The sequence below is a fragment of the Cebus imitator genome, unplaced genomic scaffold (assembly GCF_001604975.1).
Source record: "Cebus imitator isolate Cc_AM_T3 unplaced genomic scaffold, Cebus_imitator-1.0 Scaffold322, whole genome shotgun sequence".
Lineage (NCBI taxonomy): Eukaryota > Metazoa > Chordata > Mammalia > Primates > Cebidae > Cebus > Cebus imitator.
Genome location: NW_016107637.1, coordinates 710,165 through 729,914, shown reverse-complemented (window position 1 = coordinate 729,914; position 19,750 = coordinate 710,165). Strand labels below are relative to the sequence as shown.

The 19,750-nt window shown below is 52.8% G+C and overlaps 1 protein-coding gene across 4 annotated transcripts in view; it reads left to right on the top strand.

The window, feature by feature from the left end:
* GLIS1 (GLIS family zinc finger 1) overlaps positions 1-19,750 on the top strand; it is a 239,334-nt gene that overhangs the window by 131,012 nt on the left and 88,572 nt on the right. For all 4 annotated transcript variants that reach the window (XM_017504415.2, XM_037729897.1, XM_037729895.1 and 1 more), the window contains exons 2-3: positions 8,475-8,652; positions 13,801-14,683. In XM_017504415.2, coding sequence (XP_017359904.1) covers positions 13,889-14,683 — 795 coding nt within the window. In that variant the 5' untranslated portion in view covers positions 8,475-8,652; positions 13,801-13,888. The remainder of the gene's footprint in view (positions 1-8,474; positions 8,653-13,800; positions 14,684-19,750) is intronic.

Sequence of the window (19,750 nt, the reverse complement as noted above, 5' to 3'; positions counted from 1 at the left end):
CGGGTGGATCATGAGGTAAGGAGTTTGAGATCAGCCTGGCCAATATGGTGAAACCCTGTCTGTACTAAAAATACAAAAATTAGCTGGGTGTGGTGGCGCATGCCTGTTGTCCCAGCTACTTGGGAGGCTGAGGCAGAAGAATTGTTTGAACCTTGGAGGAGGAAGTTGCAGTGAGCTGAGATTGTGCCGTTGCACTCAAGGGCGACAGAGCAAGACTTTGTCTAAAAAAAAAAAAAAAAGAAGATTTAAACTCAGATATATGGTAATTACATTAAATGCAAATGGTATAAATGGACTAAATATTCAAATTAAAAACAAAGATTGTCAAATGGATAAAAATTATTTTGTAAAAAAATATTAGTAAGGATGCTTTTGGGTTCAGTAATTTAAAAAAAACCATCTGTGACGGGCTAGACACACTATAGGAGCTTTACTGTTCACTTGAGGGTCTTGGTGCCACGGGTGCTGTGACTGAGTTTCTCTGCTGCTCTTCTGGCTGAGAGGCCCCATTTTGTTGACCTTGTCCTCCAGTTGACTTTTCTTCAGGTAACAGGATGGCTTTTACTAGCTCCCAGGGCTGCATGCATCCTCATTCACATGCAGGGGAGTCGAGTCATCAAACAGAAATGCCAGGATTCTAATTAAGCCAGCTTGCCTCGCGTGTCTCTCTCTGAGCCGTTCACTGTGGCACTGTATCTGGAGAGATGAGATCACGCTGAGTGGTTCAGGCCTTCGGCAGTCCATGCTGGGGTGGGGTCAGTAAGAACAACCATGATAGCAAACACTTATGTAGTGCCTGCTGTATGCCAGGTTCTGTTCTAGGTACTTAATACATGGTACATTAACCCTTTTAACTTTATAAACTGTGGCACAAAGAAGCTAAGTCACTTGGCTTAGACAAGGTCACACAGCTAGTAAATGGCAAAATCAGGATTCAAACCTAGTCTGCTGGCTCCAGAATCTATACTCTTATCTGCAATGCTATACTGGTCTCTCTCAAGCTCCACAGATAGACATAGGAAATATTGGACCCTATTAGGGAGGGAAAAGGAGGGAGTAAATCCTGGGTGTTACAGACTGAGTATTACTGTTTTCCTCTCAAATTCATATGTTCAGACCCTAACCCTCAGTGTGGCTATGTTTGCAGATGAGGTCTCTAAGGAAGTAAATAAAGTTAAATGAAGTCATAAGGGTGGAGTCCTGATCATATAGGACTGGTGTGCTTATAAGAAGAGACACCAGATCGGGCAGTGGCTCAGGCCTGTAATCCCAACACTTTGGGAGGCCAAGGTAGGAGGATTGCTTGAGTCCCAAACCAGCCTAGCAACATAGTGAGACCTCATCTCTAAAAAATAAAAAATTAGCCAAATATGGTAATACATACCTGTAGTCCTTCCTAGCTACTTGGGAGGCTGAGGCAGGAGGATTATTTGATCCCAGGAACTTGAGGCTGCAGTGTGCTATGATCACACCACTGCACTCCAGCCTAAATAACAGCAGAGTGAGACCCTGTCTCCTCCCCATAGAAAAAAAGGAAAAAAAAAAAAGAAGAGCCATCAGAGAGCTCACTCACTCTCTGCGTGCCCACACTGAGAAAAGGCCGTGTGAGGACATAGTGAGATGGCTGCTATGTGCAAGCTAGGAAGAGAGCCCTTACCAGAAACCAGATTGACTGGCACCTTGATCTTGGACTTCTGATGTGTGAATTTGGTAATAGTAAGAGAGTCGGAGGGGAAAGCTGGCCCCCGGCTGTGTTTACTTACACGCACCACATACCTGCCCCCACACGTGTGACCCGCCCTGGGCTGCTCACTCTGGCTCTGGACCGCGCTGGACCTGTGGGCTGGCTCAGGTGTCTCTGTGGCGCCGTCCTGAGGGGAGCCTGCTCAGGTTTCACTGGCCTGAGTCGCCGTAAGTCTAGCTTAGCTTTAAAGGGGAATTTATGGGTTCTTGCAGTCTGGGATAAGAGGTGGCGGGTGGCATAAGCCTGGTGTGAGGCTGTGAGAGTCAGGCCTGCCATTCCAGAGCCCCCCGCTGAGGTTACGTGCCCTCCCCGCCCCCATGGCCATGAATGGCCCAATGTGGCTCCAGGCCAGCAGCAGGTCTCCGCTAACCCGGCCCGCCCTTCTGGGCTGTCCACCTTCCTGCTCTTTCAGAAGCCCTCTCCCTGCTGGTCTCTGGGCCTCTGGGTTTTGTGAGGAGGGAGAAGAGGGAGTGACGAGGCAGCCCAGAGGGCAGAAAGGGTTAGGAGATGAACAAGGCCGGGCTCTGCCCCTGCTGTGTGTCCTGTAGCGAGCCGCTCTTCCTCTGGAAATGGGGTTAGCCATACTGGCATGGAAAGAGCCTAGCACTGTGCCTGGCACATAACGGGCGCTCCATCAACTTGGTATCATGGTATGTTACTAAATGAAAAAAGCGGAGGACCTGGGAAGTAGGAAGCACCATGTCTCCTGCCTGTGATCCCTGGGGTGCTCCTGCCAGGGCCTGGCCTGTGGGAAGACTAGTGGAGCACTCCTGGGGCACAGAGGGCAAAGCTAGGCTCAGAGAGGAGGCTGCCATGTCCATGCTTATTCTCCCGGGGAAGGGCTGCTGGCATGACCCCATTGGCCTGGAGCTGCCCTTCCATGGTGGCTGGTGCCCACTGCCCAGGAAAATAGGTCTATGCCAGGGGCTGCGGCTGTGTCTCCCTGCCTGTCCAGACAGCAGCAGAGGGGCCTTTATCAAAGTGCTGCCTGCCTCACTTGATCCTAAGAGACAGCCATCCCCTGGAGCTGGGATTCTTATCCCTATTTTACAAATGAAGAAACTGAGGCTCAGACGGGCGAGGGGGCTGTCTAGGGTCAAATAGCTAGAAAGTTAATGGTGGAGCAGGACTTCAACCTAGGTGTGTGTGTGACAAAGCTTGTTCCATTCTCCTAAGTCACAGTGTCTGGCATATAGTGGGCACAAAAGTAAACCCGGGACAGGCCTCCCAGCCGCCTACCCCCCCAGCATTTCTAAGCACCTGCTCTGGGCCTGACTGTGTGCTGGAAATGAAGGAATGAGGTGCACATGCCTGGGGGGCCAGGTTTCTAGGAAACACACTCATTGTGTGACTAGGACAAGCCCTTTCTTCGATTTGTGCCCCTGTTTTCTCTTCAATATGTGAAGCCAGTTGGAGAAAATCATGCCTCAGGACACACACACTCAGCAGCTCTGGGGCTCCAACATCCTTGTCTGAAGGATTTCTCAGGCTCATAGGGGAGGTAGGACTTTCCTTGCACTGAAGGTATCAGCGTGGCAGGAGAGAGTGCTGCAGTGGTGTTGTGAATATTTAGAGATAAACCATGCGGAGTATTTGGCGTGTGCTGGATGTGCAGAAGGTTCACCTCAGTGGCAGCTATTCACAGGGATGCTGAGGCCGGGAGCTCAGGCAGTGGGGGAGACCAGGAGGGAAGGCAGGAGACCAAGGACTGTTCCAGAAGGAGGTATACTTCTGCTGGGCTCTGAGGGCCCAGAGGGGTTTGAAAGGGTCAGGCCAAACGGGGTGACAAGGATGTGTGTCTCAGAGCAGGAAGCATCATGGATGTGTGAGGTCATACCAGGTGGCTGGCGGGAGCCTAGACTGTAGGGGCCCCAGAGCCAGGCTGAAGGCACGTCCGTTCACTGAATGCCCACTAGGAGATGGAAATGCAGGAAAAAGTATGCTCATTTCAAATGTCAAATCCTGTCTCTCTCACTGCTGCAGGAGATCAGGGGCTGGCAGATTAATAGCCTAAGAGCCAGCAATCTGTTTTTCTAAATAAAGTTTTGTTAGAACACAGGCCCACTCATTTGTTTATGTTTTTTTTTTTTTTTTTTTTTTATGGTACAGGGTTAGTTTTGTTTAGTTGTGGCAGAGACTTTGTGTACCCACAACGCCTAAATCATTTACTTTCTTGCCCTTTTTGGAAAAAGCTTACTGACTAGATGGCTGAGTCAGGCAAGTCTGAGCCCTGTACTTGCTGTGTGAGCTTGGGCAAATCACCTGCCCTCTCTGAGCCTGCCCAGCCAACTCCTAAGTGTTGCAATGAAGCTCACAGGTGATGGCTGCAAAAATGTTTTGTAAACTGTAAAGTGCAGTGCCCTATCACCAGCCCAGTGCCCAACAGGCACTAAAGTCTGCTTATGGGTGAACAAGAAGGCGGTCATGATGTAGGCCTGCCAGGACCCCAGCTGCTGATGCTGCCAGGACTGCAAGGAGGCAGCATCTGGGTCCTAGATGCTGAATGCATCATTGTCCACTCTCACGCAGACTTGGCAGGTTTTAGCATAAATTAAAATTCTTGTGGGGAGTCACCTTATATGTGGTGCCACTTTATAGCCAAGTCATTATGGTAATTTGCAAAGCTCTCTGGTGTGTAACTAGAGCTGTTTGCTTCAGATTTGTTGGCTGTGACCTCATCCAGGCTGCCCCATCCTGCATATCCTCAAGTTTGGGGTTTTGTCCTTCTGAGTCTAGCCTCAGAGTCATCCAGACCTGCCCTTTCTGGGGACAGCATGCTTCTCTTACAGGTCCCCGTCTCCCTGGTCCAGGCTCAAGGAGAAATAAAAGAAACAATTATCATCACATTACTTTTCAAGCACTAACTGTGAGCTAGGCCCCATGTCAAATGCATTGTGTTCATACTCTCAGTTGTCACCTCAACCTTGGGAGTTAGGTGTTAGCACCATTTTACAGACAAGAAAATGAAGGCTTGATGAGGAAAACAAACCAAATTCTTACCTAGCTTCCAAAATGCCAATCCAGGCTCTGCTATGGATTTGCTATGTGACTGGGGCAGGCCCTTTCCTTCTCTGAGCCTCAGCTTCTTATCTATTAGTGAAATAGATGACCAGCCAGTCCCAACTCTGACATTCTAGGATTTCTCACTAACTTGTAAAAGTAAACACAGAACTCCATCACCATGTAAGTCTCCAAAGGAGCTTCATTTGCATGGGGAAAGCCAGGCTGAAGGTCTGCTCTTGGCCCCTGTGGCACAGAGTGAGACATGGTTGCTCATGCCAAATGCTTTCTAAGGTACCCCTGCTCCCCCAGCTTTCCCAGGGAAGGATCCATCCATGCTCTCTGGAGATAGAGAGTGAGCAGGAGTGGACCTCCCCCATCTGGGTCTTGTGAAGCCACTGGGGACAGGGAGGCAATATAACAAGACAGGAGGCAGTGCCTACATCTTTCCTGGCAAATGTGGGCCCGTGATGGGCAGCAGTGAGAGTCTCCCCATCTTTCTAGTGACAGCAGCATTTCTGTGACATGTGTTGCAGCGGTGGGTTTCACTTTCAGCTTCTGAGACAGCAGGTATCCCGGGGCAGAGTCTAGGCTTTGAGAGACCTAGCTTTGGGCCCCGGCAATGCTAGCAGGTGCTATATGACCTTGGGTGGCCACTTGCTGGTTCTGGTGCTCAGTGTCCCTCTGCAAGGTTGGGAGGTTGATGTTTCCACCCAGAGTGCTGTGAGGGTCCTGGCAGGCAAGGGCTTGAATGAGCCTAGAGCACTAAGTGGCACCATACCATGACCTGAGTGGCGCCTCCCTCCCTCCCTCCTTCCCTCTCTCCCTCCCTCCCTCCTTCCCTCCTTCCTTCCCTTCCTCCCTCGCTCTCTCCCAAAGCTGGCTTGTTTATTCATTGCAGGAAAACCTTTTACAGTAACCAGAGAAGAAGCTAACAGACCCTTAGTTTGTTGGGTAAAGACTGTTTCTTCCCATAGAAGAGATAGGTTTGATTGCCACTCAGCCCCTTCTTTCCTGTGTGACCTTGGCAAACTGCTTGATCCCTCTGAGCCTTTGTGTCCTCCTCTGTTGATGGAGTGGGCTTACTTTCCTGGCAGAATTATTGCAAAGATTAAAGCTTAGGCATTATGATGGTTCTTCTATTTCCCCAGAGGCTCTCCAACATGACCCTCATTGGAGTCAAAGGTATGGACACTGATTTAGGGATCTCTGGTTACTCAGCTGTTGACCAAGAGGCCGCAGGATGTGGGCTTTGAAGTCTGGGAGATCTAGGTTTGAATTGTGGCCCTGCCTCTTACAGGCCCCCAAGTCTGCTCCAAGGCACAGAATCTCTCTCTAAACCTTGCCTTTCTTATATGGAAAATGGCTGTCCTGCTCCTGCCCCACAGAGATGGTCCCTTGAAGGGCTTGATGGGTGAGGGCTTGGTGAGTGCTGGCTCTCCACCCTTTCTAGGGCCCACCTTCCCCAACTGCACACCGCCTCCTAAGTGCAGGAGGGGAGAAGTAACCTAAGGCCCCCGAGGGGGCTGGTGAGTCCTGGAAGGAAGCTCTGAACCGCACCCCCGTTAGAGACTCTGGGAGAAAGACCCCGGTGAAACTGCCCCGTGTGATGATTAAGCTCTCTCTGCTCCAAATGCTATTAATGGTCATAAAATTATCCACAGTTTTCTGAGGCCCAGTCCCAGGGTTTGCCTCAATGGGACAATAAAACTGCATGCAGAAACGATTTGGAAAAGGCAAAGACGGCCAAGCAGAGACGGAGTTAAACGAGCGACAGCCTGCTCTCATTAACTCAGGCCATTCACATTTGTTACCAGGGATTTCATTTTAATTAAAAAACAACCCAGTTATTAAAACATAAGCTTGTGAGGAGCTGGCCGGGCAGCAGCCAGGGCCAGTGGGAACAACAGTTCCTCGCAGCAGGATGGGCCAGGGCTGGGGCTGGGGTTGGGCCTGGGAAGCCAAGTCCTCTCCACAGGCTTGCGTGTGGCTGGGAACCTGGAGGCTCCCTTCTGAGCACCTCACTTGCCCTGGGACCTTGCAAGCATTGCATGCTCATCTGCAGACTGGCACATGCTCGGCAAGCTGGTACCCGTCCAGAGCTGTGGCATGTGGCGAGTTAGCACTGAGTGCCCAGCGTCAGCACAGGGATCATTGTGTGCCAAAGGAACTGCCTTGGGGGCAGGCTAGAATTAGGGTTGAGGGACAAGGATCCTTGTGGGTGGGTTCTCTAAAAGACTCTTCTTATTACATAGCAACTAAGATGTGGTGTTTGGGTCTGACAGACCCAATCCGGAAATCCAACTCAGAGGCCTCCTAGCTGTGTGTTCTTGGGTGAGTAATTGAACCTCCCCATGCCTCTGTTTTCTCCTCTGTAAAATGGGGATAGTGAGACTCAGGCCTCCTCCGGACGGCAGTGGGGATGCTAGGATGAGATAGTGGTGTGGTCCCCGGCCCTGGTCCTGCACAGGCTGCTCGGCAAACGGTGCTCTTGCTGATGTCCTTTTCTTCATGTTAAGGAGCTAATCGTGTTCAGGGACCAGGTTTTTTTTACATCTTAATAGTTTATTTTTCTTGGTGTCGGGCATACTTGGCCTGTCGATCATGTTTTATTGTATCTGCAGGGCACTTTGTACTTTTTGAAGTGCTGTTTAACAATAAGAACAATTCTTGGTGCATCCGCTAGGTTTCAGCACTGTGCTAGGGACTTCGCACCTCTGTTCTCAAAGCCTCACAGCATCACTGGGGAGCGGGCGAGACTGGCCCCATCTTACACGGGGGAAGCAGGGTCTGCCACACGCAGGGATTTGTCTGAGTTATGGAATTGGTTTGGGGCAGAGTAGGGGCTCACATCGAGGTCTCTCAGCCCCCCAAATTCAAGTCCTTTCCTCCCTAGCTTCACTCTGTGAATGAGAGGACAGAAAGTGTAAGATGGAGTTTCGAGGTGTGTATCCCTCATCCGTAGATGAGAAAACTGAGGCCCAGAGAGGGGAAGGAGCTTAGAACAAGCACGCCTGACTCTTTGGTTACACCTTATGTGGTTTTTCGGCACTGTCATGTCAACTGCTTCAGTTAATCTTCCTAGAAACCCACTAGCAGGGCAAGGCAGGGCATGGGACAGGCATGGAAGAATCATGAGTAATAACGAGGTTTGAGTAATTGCATGCTGTGTTTCTACAGTGGAACACAATTTGGAAGACAATGTAGACTGAGCTTTGGTGTTAGCAGTACCAGATGCTGTGTAGTGAGCGCCTACTCCTTCACATCCACATGTCAGCGCCGCTCCCTCTGGCCTGTGGGCAGCAGTGTGGCTGAGCAGCCACCTGCCCCAGCTGGTGCTCTCACACCTTGCCCCAGGAGCACTGTGTGGTTAACGTGAGGATAATGCACTGCACGCTCCAAGAGACTGGGAGTTTCTTTTGTTTGTCAGTGTTTCCTGCGGCCAGAGCAGCGTCTATACACAGGAGGTGTCCAGCGTTTGTGTAACAGTCATTTAACCGCCAGAGCACCAGCATCCCCCTCTGAGAATGGAGGATTTGATGATCAATCCTGCTGGTGCTTGTGGGTATTAGACGAGGTATCCTGGTACCTGGCATGTAGCAGGGATGTGTGAGTGTTGGCTCTGGGTGCCCTGTCCCTTGCCGTGCCCCAGGGACCGCCCTTTCCCTGCATCCCTCTGCAGGCTGCCCCCACTCACTGTGCCCCTCTCTCCCTGTCTTTCTCTGCCTAGTGAATGGGAGCTACGGCCACTGCACCCCGGGCTCGGAGAAGAGCCTGCTGGACCTGGACCTTGCTGAAGGCCCCAGCCCCACCTGCTGCCAGGGCCTGTTTCTCCCTGCAGGAAGCCCACCGCCCCGGGCTCACCCCCAAGCCTGTGAGAGGCTGCTGCATTTCCCCCACCCTAACAGGTAGGTGCCGCCAGCTGCTTTCTGTGGATACTCCCGGGAGGCCCCAGGACCAAGGGCCTCAGGCCTTACCTCCTCTGCTTAGCTGGTGGAACACCTGGGGAAATGGAAGCACGAGGGGGCCCCATAGCTGAGAAGCAGCTGCCTGGCCTAGGCTCTGCACCTCCTGCTTTGCCTTCTGAGAGACACAAGTATGGTTCGTTGAGGTGTTTCCCTGTCAAACAAGCAGATGGAGCTTTTCACAGAGAATCAATCATTTCAGAACAGGAAGATTCACGGGTAGGTTGGGGAGGCAAAGCCCAGCTCCGAGCTTATACAGTGTCAAACCTCAAACTGCTGATAGGGCAGAGAGGGATTTCTCTGCAATGCCATTTCTGCCCCAGGAGACCATGGCCCACAGAGCCCTGCTGAGAAACTCTCCACTCAGCGCCTGCACCCTTCCAGTGCCTGCCGCCTCTCAAGGGATGCCTGACATCAGGGTGCACACTGGGCTGACACCTGCCTCCTACAGCTTCTCCCAGGGTCTCAGCTGTGCCTTTGTCTCAGCCTGTTTTCTGTTGCATATGACAGAATACCTGGCCCTGGGTAATTCATAAAGAAAGGAAACTTATTTCTTACAGTTTTGGAGGCTGAGTCCAAGATTGAGGGGCTGCATCTGGTGAGGTCCTTCTTGCTGGCAGGGCCTCTGCAGGGTCCCGAGGTGGCTGAGCACGCTAGTTCAGGTCTCGCTCATCTTATAAAGCCACGAGTCCCACACCCATGATCATCCATTAGCCCATGAGTGGATTCATCCATACATGAGGCAGAGCCCTCATGACCCAACCCACTTACCTTTTAAAGGCCCTACCTCTCCACACTGCCACATTGGGGATTGAGTTCTAGCATGAGTTTGGGAGGGAACAGATGTTCAAACCATAGCCGCCTTGGTACCCTCTGGTTTGCTGACACCAGGTCAGTCACAGACAGGCCTCTGTGCATACCAGCTCGGCCCCATCCCCTCACCCGCTGCCTGGGGCTGCTGGCCTGAGGCCTGCTTCACAGACCAGAGAGTATAAACATTTGCCCAGTTTCTGGTTTGCTGTTTATTCCTTCACCAGCTGTTTGTCAAGTGCCTGTCACATGCCAGGCACTGTGGTCAGTGCTGGGAACATCTTGGTGAAGGAAGCAAAGATCTCCCCTGACGGAGCTTATGTTCTCGAGGAAGCTCCACAGTGGAGAAATTCCTAAACAGAATAATGCTGTTCTTCCCAAGTGCAATCATTTTCATTTGAGAATTTAATTCCTTCTGGCTTCTTTGATATTAGTAAGACTTCTGATTTATAGGTGTGTATTAGTTTGTTTAGGCTGCTGTAGCAAATGTTATGGACTAGGTGGTTCCAACAACAGAATTGCACTTTCTCACCATTCTGGAGGCTAGAAGTGCAGGACTGAGGTGCCACAGGTTTGGTTTCTCCTGAGGCTTCTCTCCGTAGCTTGCAGATGGCTGCCTTGTTGCTGGGTCCTCACAAGGCCATCCCTTGGCCTGTGCCCTAATTTCGAGACAGGGTCTCACTCTTCTTTAAAGGTTCTGTCTCCAAACACAGTCACACTGGATGTTAGGGCTTCAATGTATAAATTTTGGGGGGACACAAATCAGTCCGTAGCAAGGAGCGAGCGTTCTTTTAGACTTTGAGCCATGCATTGTTTAGTGATAGTCAAATACATTTATCTGCTGGAATCTTCTCTGGAAGCTCCCCAGCAGTATCCAATTTCACTGGTGAAATTCATTCTATTATCTCTCAAGGTAGAAGCTGTGTTAGCCTAGGAAAGGCTAAGGAAGAGAAACTTTTTTTCTTTTGCTAGAGATAGTCAGAAATATCATTTGTCATTTTGAATGTCATTTTGACAATTTATGGCACAGGAGAGTCTGTATCTAGACTTCTACGCCGGCATCAATCAAAGTTGCTGTGCCCCCACACCCTCCCTATTAAAGTGGTTGAATTTGAGCTGACACTTTCATATGCCCTCATTTTCTTAAGGGAAAAGAGACCCCCAGCCCACGTCCCACACCTGATCCAAATTCCGTGCCTTCCCCGACTGCCTGATGGCCTTGTGTGGGGGGCCCTTCTCCCCACTCTTGGTGCCTGACTGCCCCTCCCAATCTCAGGACCCTGCAACTAGCGCTGGGGATCCTGCGTCAGCTGCCTCCTTGGCTCCAAACTAACTCTCGAATACTGATAAAAATAGCCCTGGCTTGCTGAGTGACTCCTGCGTGTGTGCATTCTCTCATTCAGTCCTCATGGTTCCAGGAGGCCCAGACCCTACGGCTAATAGAAAACGATGGTGGGGTGCTTGCTGTGCACCGCACCCCAGGCCAAGCGCTTTTTATATATGAACGCTCTCAACTCCCCACTGCCGTTGAGTGGGGAAACTGAGGCCAGAGAGGTGAGGTAACTAGTTCTGTTCACCAGAACTCTATCTGCCCCTCAGCAGAATGCAGATGTTCTCTCAGGGGACTGGTCCACAGACTCCGCTACTGGAAGGGGAGCTGCCCCAAGGTGGGGGATCTGGTCTTCCCACATCTTCAGCATCACCCAGCAGAGTGAAAAGCCTGTTGGATGAAATCACTGAGCTTCCTCAGTTCCTGAGCCCACAGGGGCATAGGTCTGAGATCCCTACCTCTCTCCTGAGTCTCTGCTAGAGAAACACTGATTATCCTGAACTCAGTAGCTCGCTTCCAGGCTCCAGGATTGTGGACAGAAGAACACATGCATCTCTGATACTTACAACATTGACACTGTAAGGACCGTAACGATCATCAGACGACATCATTCCATAGACAAAGCTGGGGCCCCTGTCAGCAGAGTATGGGGAAATCTCAACCTTCAGATTCACAAAGATCCAGATTCCAGCTCCTGCTCTGTCACTGCCTTGCAGGCTTGGGCAGGTCGCTTCAGGGTTTGTAAGTGTAAAACGGATGGCGGAATCTCCCGTGAAGCATGTAGTCATGTATTCAGCAAATAGGATTGCATGAGACGGCCCTTGGGAAGGTGCCCAGCACATGCAGCTGCTCAGCAGTTGTTGGCTGTGTCTAGAGATCCAAGCTTGCAGTCTCTAGAGACGTGTTGGAAGTTCCTCGGGGTGCACAGGGCTCAGCGGCAGAGCCAGGCTGGAAGCCTCCTGGGCCTCACAGCCCGTGAAGGAAGGGAGGCGATGCAGCCTCAGTGCATATGGGCAGCCACAAGACACCAAGGCCTGAGTCACCCCTCCCCACCTGATGCTGTGCAAGGTCTTGCTGTCAGCCTCAGTTGCTTGGGTAACTCAGTCACGGAAGCTACCGCTCTTCTCTCCTCTTGGTGTTGGTTGATTTACCTGAAGCCACGTTCAAGGGACTGCTCCAGATGTTTTCCTGGCCGAACTCCTGCCCATGCCTGCCTTTGCCAGGGCCCAGGATCACAGCCCCCTGAGGAGCAGCTCTGCTTTTATTGATTGATTAACTGAGATGGAGTCTCGCTCTGTCCCCAGACGGGAGTGTCGTGGCTCCCTCTCAGCTCACTGCAACCTCTGCCTCCTGGGTTCAAGCAATTCTTCTGCCCCAGCCTCCCAAGTAGCTGGGATTACAGGTGCGCATCACCATGCCTGGCTAATTTTTTATTTTTGTAGAGACAGGGTTTTACCATGATGGCCAGGCTGGTCTCAAACTCCTGACCTTAGGTGACCTACCCACCTTGGCCTCCCAAAGTGCTGGGATTACAGGCATGAGCCACCACGCCTGGCCTGCTTTTATTTTTTTTTAAGCTGCATAAAGTTACTACTTTTCCGTCAAATCTTTAAGATACTCAGAGCTTTCTGTTGGCAGTGGTGGGTGCAGTGTGCCCAGCCCTGGGGAGGGGGATGCATGTTTGCTGTTTGTCTTGGATTCAGAGCTCCTTCTAACTCCACCCAGTGGTCACTTAGATTAGGGTTCTTGGGAGGGGAGAGGTCACTAGGTGTAGTAGAGAAACAATCAGAAAAGCTCTTCCCCTTCCCCTTCATTCAGGGGGAGCTTCAGGTCAGTTCTATGTAGGAAAAAATGCCCACACTCCAGAGAAGGGGAACGGATGTTCTGTCCAGGCCGGGTCCCAGCTTGCTGCTGTGTGCCGGCGTGTAAGCCTTGTGCCCTCTTGGCCCCTTTCCCACTTGTGTGCGATGCAGCCACAATGTGAGGACCTGAAACCCTGGGACCCCTCAGAACTTTTCCTTGGTTCCTCCTGAGATGCCCCCACCAGGACTGCACTTCAGACTTCCCCATGCATGGACATTAACAGGGGAAAGGCCAGACTGCTTGGGCAAAGCGTCATAGAGTTAGCGTTGGTAGAAGTTAAACTAGATTACAAAAATTAGGAAAGACTTAGGGACATGTAAGTGGAATTTAATATACCCCGTACCTGGGTGTTCCTCAGAATGCCAGCCTCAGCCTTCTTCCTGCAGAACTCACTAGAAGGCCACGAGGAGGGAGCAAGGCACTTGGGAGGCAGGATGGCGTGGCATCCACAGCTGGGTGGGGTGCTGGGCTTTGGTAAAAGGATGCAAGGTCTTCCTTCCTGGTGTTCTCACCATGTTCACCTGTTCAGCCCGTTCCCCGCCCCCCCCCCTTTTTTTTAAGAGACAGGGTCTTGCTTTGTCACCAGGCTGGAGTGCATGTCATGACCTTGGCTCCCTGCAGCCTCCACCTCCTGGGCTCAGGCAATCCTCCTACCTCAGCCTCCCAAGTAGCTGGGACTACAGGTGCACGCCACCACACCTGGCTAATTTTAATTTTTTTTATAGAGATGGAGCCTCACTATGTGGCCCAGGCTGGCCTTGAACTCCTGGACACAAACAGTCCTCTTGCCTTGGCTTCCCAAAGTTCTGGGATTACAGGCGTGAACCATTGTACCTGGTCTCCTGCCTCTTCTTTCCCTCCCCAGCTCTCCTCCTCTTCCTCTCTCTCCTCATTTTCCTTCATACTCTGCCTTGCTTTCCAGACAACCAACCTGTAGATGCCGTTTCTCTGCCTCCAGCCCTCAGCCTCTGTCTCCTGCCCTGGGCTTGTCTGTCCCTCTGTCCTCAGCTTCCTTGCCTTCCCCTGCCTGAGCCTTCCCCCCATGGAGTGCCCAGCCTCTTACGACCTCTCTGGCCTCTATCTTCCAGGTCACCCAGACCCCAGGCCACATATGTGAACGGCAGCCTCCCAACCACACAACACATCAAGCAGGAGTCCCTGCCCGACTACCAAGCCATGGCAGAGGCCCGTACCTCCCTGTCTGCCCACTGTCGGGCCCCGCTGGCCACTGGCTTGCACCCAGACCTGGACCTCCCGGGCCGAAGCCTCGCCACCCCTGCGCCTTCCTGCTACCTTATGGGCAGAGAACCCAGCTCTGGCCTGGGCCCCCAGCCTGAGGCCCACCTTCCCGAGGGCAGCCTGAAGCGCTGCTGCCTCTTGGGCCTACCCCCAACTTCCTCGGTCTCCTCCTCACCCTGTGCCTCCTCTGATGTCACCTCCATCATCCGCTCCTCCCAGACGTCTCTGTTCACCTGTGTGAATGGACTCCGGAGCCCCCCTCTGCCAGGAGACCTGGGGGGCCCTTCCAAACGGGCCCGGCCTGGCCCTGCATCCACGGACAGCCATGAGGGCAGTTTGCAAGTGGAAGCCTGCCGGAAGGCGAGCTTCCTGAAGCAGGAGCCCACAGATGAGTTTTCAGAGCTCTTTGGGCCTCACCATCAGGGCCTGCCGCCCCCCTATCCCCTGTCTCAGTTGCCACCTGGCCCGAGCCTTGGAGGCCTGGGGCTGGGCCTGGCAGGCAGGATGGTGGCGGGGCAGCAGGCGTGCCGCTGGGTGGACTGCTGTGCAGCCTATGAGCAGCAGGAGGAGCTGGTGCGGCACATCGAGAAGAGCCACATCGACCAGCGCAAGGGTGAGGACTTCACCTGCTTTTGGGCGGGCTGTGTGCGCCGCTACAAGCCCTTCAACGCCCGTTACAAGCTGCTCATCCACATGCGGGTGCACTCGGGCGAGAAGCCCAACAAGTGCATGGTGAGTTCTCGTCGGCCGCCAGGCCTCACCCCAGCCCCTCGGGCAGAGCCGCACCCACCCCAGAGCCCCAGGAGAGCCACCTGGGACTCATCCCTTGGGCTGGCTGAGATCCCTGTGGTGGAGGAGGGAAGGACCAATGCTGTAGATGTGGCTGCTGGTCAGGACGGTCAGTGCCCCTGTCACTTGGGCACCATGGCAGAGGGGCCCCTCACACTCAGCAGGTGCCCAGTCCCCCGCCCTGAGACATTAGATATATTTTAGCACGCCACAGGGCCCGGTGCTGTGTGCACATGTGATTGGAGATCAAAGCAGGTGTGGCCAGCCTCTCGTTTTACGTGTTTGTGCTCCATGTCCCACCTGCTGGTGGCCAAATGAGATGTGGAGAACAGGCTCTCCTCCAGTGCTGGGCCCTCACCAGCATCCATCCCAGTGAGGTTCCCTGGCATTCTGGTGCTGCCTTCAGCCTTGGTGTCCACCAAGGAACAGTGGGGCCTCGTAGGCACCCGGCTCGAAGGCTGCAGGTCCCCAGGGTAGGCTTTGGGCTGGGGCCCAGGATTACTAGCTAAGGCCATGGCTAGTACCAGCGGTGTTCCTCTGGAGTTGAGACAGGTTCCCAGGCACAAGCATTATGTGTATGTGTGTGTGCACATGTGCTCGCGCACACACACATGCGCGCGTGCATATTAACTGTGGGCACCCAGGCCTCCAAGGCCTTCTGATGGGTCATTTCTGTGACAGGTCATTTCTGCCCTGTCTGTAGGGGGAAAACTGTATCAGAGGCTAGGAGAATAGTCTTACAACCTGATACACTCAGCCTAACTGCTGTGCTACCCCTGAGGCCCAGCCCTCCCACCAGGAGAGGTGCCTGCCCAGGAATGGCAGAGCTGGACCTCAGGGTGTGCTTGGTGATGAGAAGCATAGGCCACCAAGGTCACCGCTCAGCCAGCCTGGCCATCAGGGCAACAGCATGGCTGGTGTGCTGGGGCTCGTGCCATAGCCAAAGTCAAGCTGTTTCACACTCACACATTGACACTGTCACTGGACACCCCCTACGGAGCGCTTGATCTGGGAAGGGACATAGTGTCCCCACTCAGAGTCCAGAGTGACATTTTAGGGGCCAGGAAGGAGGCAGGACATATTGGCAGTCAGCAGCATAAACTCTATCCTCGAGCAGGGTGCTTGCCCCTGGGCCCCACTCACCTGTGGAGCTGGGAGCTGGGCATCCAACAGGATCTGCTTCTGTAGCTTCAGGAGGCTGGATCTTGAAGGAGGAGAAATAGTTCGCTTTGTAAACAAGTGAGCAGCAGTGAATGGCTTGTGCCAAGGGGAGGCAGGAGGAGTGAGCCTGTGGTGAGCGCTCTGGTGTGTGGAGAGGCGCGGGGGAGAGTCTGCACTGCGCAGGCTGCGACTTTGACTTTATTGTGTGCTTTTGGGCTGAGAGGATGCTGGAAGGAGGCCTGGGGGCTGGGCCAGCCCCTGGCGATACCCTGGCTTGTTTGGGGTCCTGTGGCACATGCCCTTTCCTGGAAGGAGATGACCAACAGACAGCACATAGACCAGGTCAGGGCTGCAGGGAGACAGCTGGGCCCGCATCTCTCCCCAAGACCCTGGAGCTGACAGCTGCTGAGCCGTTCTCCTTATTCTCTCCTGTGGGTGAGCCCATGGGTGCCTGTGGGGACCTAGGTGGGGGCTCTGTGGCCCGAAGGAAGACTCCACAGGACACTGGCTTACACCTGGCTTCTGCCTGTGGTGAGTGGTCCTCTCACAGTGGGGCCTCTGTGTGGAACCACAGCATGCAGAGGAGTCTCCACGCCAGACATTCAGGAACTTGGAGGGGATCTAGGCCTTCCCAGCCCACTTTCTAGCTTAGGAAACAGGGCCCAGAGAGCGGTCAGAGGGGCCTGGGTTACTCAGTGCAGATTCAGGTCTCTCTCTCCAGGGGCCAGGCTGCCAGGATCTCACTTGATTCCACAGACTCCACAGGACAGTGGCTTACACTGGCTCAGGCCTGACTCTGGTGACCCAGACCTGGACCTGTGGTGGCCCTTGCCCTGGGGACACTCATGCTCAGGGATGGGTGGGAGATGAGTGGCAGGTCCTGGGATGGAGTTTGCTTAGGCCCAGGGAGGGAAGGCTCACAAGGGCTTCATGGAGGAGGTGTTAGCAAGCTGCGTCTACACTCACCTATCAGTATTATTTAATCCTTACAAGTCCTGCAACACCAAGGGTTTTTACAGATGAAGAAACAAAGGTTCGGCAGGGTCTGGCCGGCCTTCCACTTGCTCCCATGAGAACACTTGTTTTTACCTCTTCCAGGGTTTAGGATTGTGGTGATGATAATACCAGCAAGCAGCTTCTGAGTACAGACTGTGCACAGGTGCCCTTCTAGGCGATAACTCCACCTGGTCCTCAACACAACGCTGTGGGGGAGATACTGTGAACCCCCGTTTCACAGATGAGGAAACTGAGGCTCAGGAAGATTTCATAATTTGCCCCAGGTCACGCAGCTAGTTGGAAACAATCAATAACAACAGTTATAATAAGAATAAAGGCTAAGAATTATAATGGTAATAAAAAATAACTTGCTCAAGGCTACACAGCTGGTAAGCACTGGAATGGAGCCTGAGCCAACATCTTTCTAACCCGCAGTGCTCTTGTTTGTGTAGATCTGCTAAACTGACTATTCTCTGGGCTGTTAGGGCTGGCCCTGCTGGGTGCCACCATCTGGAGACAGCAGCAGTGATCTGGGCTTTGGAGGCTTCTCAGAGCCCCCGCTGGGATCCTCTTGCCTGCGGTGGGGTGGGCATTCTCCCCCTCCTCCATGATGCTGGCACAGTGGGCAACCCAGGGGAAGGGGCGGGCCTCAACCAGCACCCAGGTAAATAAAATCTCCCTTCCCTGTTAAATTATTAATTCCTCATGACAGGCCTCTGCTACCATGCACTGTATTAGACAATGGAATTTTGGAACCAGAGCCCCTGGAGAACAGGAAATAGATGAGACATTTTGATTGAAGAGTAAATGGCCCACTAAAATAGCAGTTAATCCTTTCATTATCTTTCCAGCAGCCGTTTCCACAGTTCTCTCATGAGGTAAGCCTCCCCCACCCCATCCGAGTGGAACACTCGCGTTCTCGCAGCTGGCTTACATTTAGCCAGCGGAGCCTCTGCTCCGGCACCAGGCAGGCCTCGGTGTGCCGACAGGAGCCCAGCTCCCCTCTGCCTGGGCATCTTAGTCTTTAGGCTGAGCCTGGGACTAGGGACTCACTGGACCCCAGGGTCAATGGCACCATCCATCCCCCACCCTGCCCTCTGCACGGCCCATCCACGCTGTCCAGAGGAAGCTCCCTAATCTTTTTGCAATATCCTGTTATATTTCTTACGTTGCCCGAGTTGTCTCAGCCTTATTAAATATGGGGCTTCATCTGTGTTACGATAACAAGGTTACGCTTCCAACCCAAATACTGACGCGACGCCTCCAAGACGTTAACTTTGAACAGATTAGTTTCATGCTTTCTTAGGTTGGTTCTCCCAGACGGCCGGAATTCTGATTGTCTGAGACTGCAGAAATTAGTAGACTGTAGCTTGCTTTTCTTCACGTCATGAAGGAGATAGGCAGAGTGAAAAGGAAAACTTGAGACAATGCCCTTCTCTACCTTGGGTTTTATAAAACAATAGTCATGAGAAGAGTTCCTTCCTTTGGTGAAGAGTTTTACCAAAGCTGTGAGCACAGTCCAGAAGGCATGTGCAGAGGTGAAAAGCCCAGGTCTGGAGTCCCACAGACCTGGGACCCAGCCTGGTTTAGTCACTCGGCAGCTGTGTGGCTTCGTGCGGGTGACTTACCCTTTTTGAACCATAGCATACTCAATTGTGTAATGCAGCAATAATAGTACTTGGCTTTTAGGGTTGTGATTAGGGATAAAAGAGATGAAAAGGGATGATAGAAAGGAAGGTGCTTCCTTCCTCATCACTCGTCAGCATTGATCTCCGGTGACGTGTACAGTAGCCCTAGGGCTTACAACAGGGTTATTTACAGCTGATTTACAGATGAAACTGTGGCTCAAGAGAGCCAGTCGATGGATGGCAGAGCCTGGACTTGAGGATCTAGCAGCCTCTGCTGTCAGTGGGGTGGGCAGGGCAGTGTGTGGGCAGTTGCTTGGGCAGGGCAGGCACTCCAGCCTTGCCATTTGCTGTCTGCAGGGATCCCTGATTCTTTGTATCTTGTTCATTGACAGTTACTTGGAGATCTCCTGCTCTGAGTCAGACAGTGTCTGCGAGGGGGCCTGGAGCCAGGCCGGGGCAGCTGGACCTGTGGCACAGGAGGCCCATGTGTGTCCTCCCGGTCCTCATGAGCTGCTGCAGTCTCAGGCTGGGTTTGCATGCTTCCCAGCTTCCTCCGGCCACTACAGCTACATTGGCCACTGCTCACCATTCCTTATGCCCCTCTCCACTGTTTGTCAGCCTGTCCCAGGTGCCTTTGAACTTAGGGCCGGAGAAATCTATCTGGTTGAAAGCTGAGTATTATGGATTGACCTTAACTAGCCAAGGAACTCAGAACACTAGTCACCTGGCTGGACCTCCTGGGAGGGCCCTGCCCTTTTAGCCTGAGCCAAACTTATAATCATTCCCCGTCATCCTGGGGCTTCTGGCTCTCCATTTTGCCTTGTTCCAAACCTTTACCCCCCTTCCCCAACCCCATAACCCCTGAGAAACAAAACCCTGGGTGCTGGGAGGGACAGGGGAGGTAGAGTTGCTCCTTACTGAGATTCAGAGATTCTTTTATCCTGGCTCAATGCAAGCCAGTCCCTGTCTGTTGTTTTGACCACCTAGCTGGGCATGGTGGTACATGCCTGTAGTCCCAGCTACCTGGGAGGCTGAGGCAGGAGGATCACTTAAGCCAGGGAGTTTGAGACTATAGTGAGCTATGATCATATCACTGCACCCCAGCCTGGGTGACAGAGCAAGACCCTGTCTCAAAAACAAAAACAAAAACCTCTGAGGCCCAGAGAAGCCAAATTAATTCCCAAGATCGCACAGTCTGCCAAGTGGCAGGAGGTAGAGACCAACT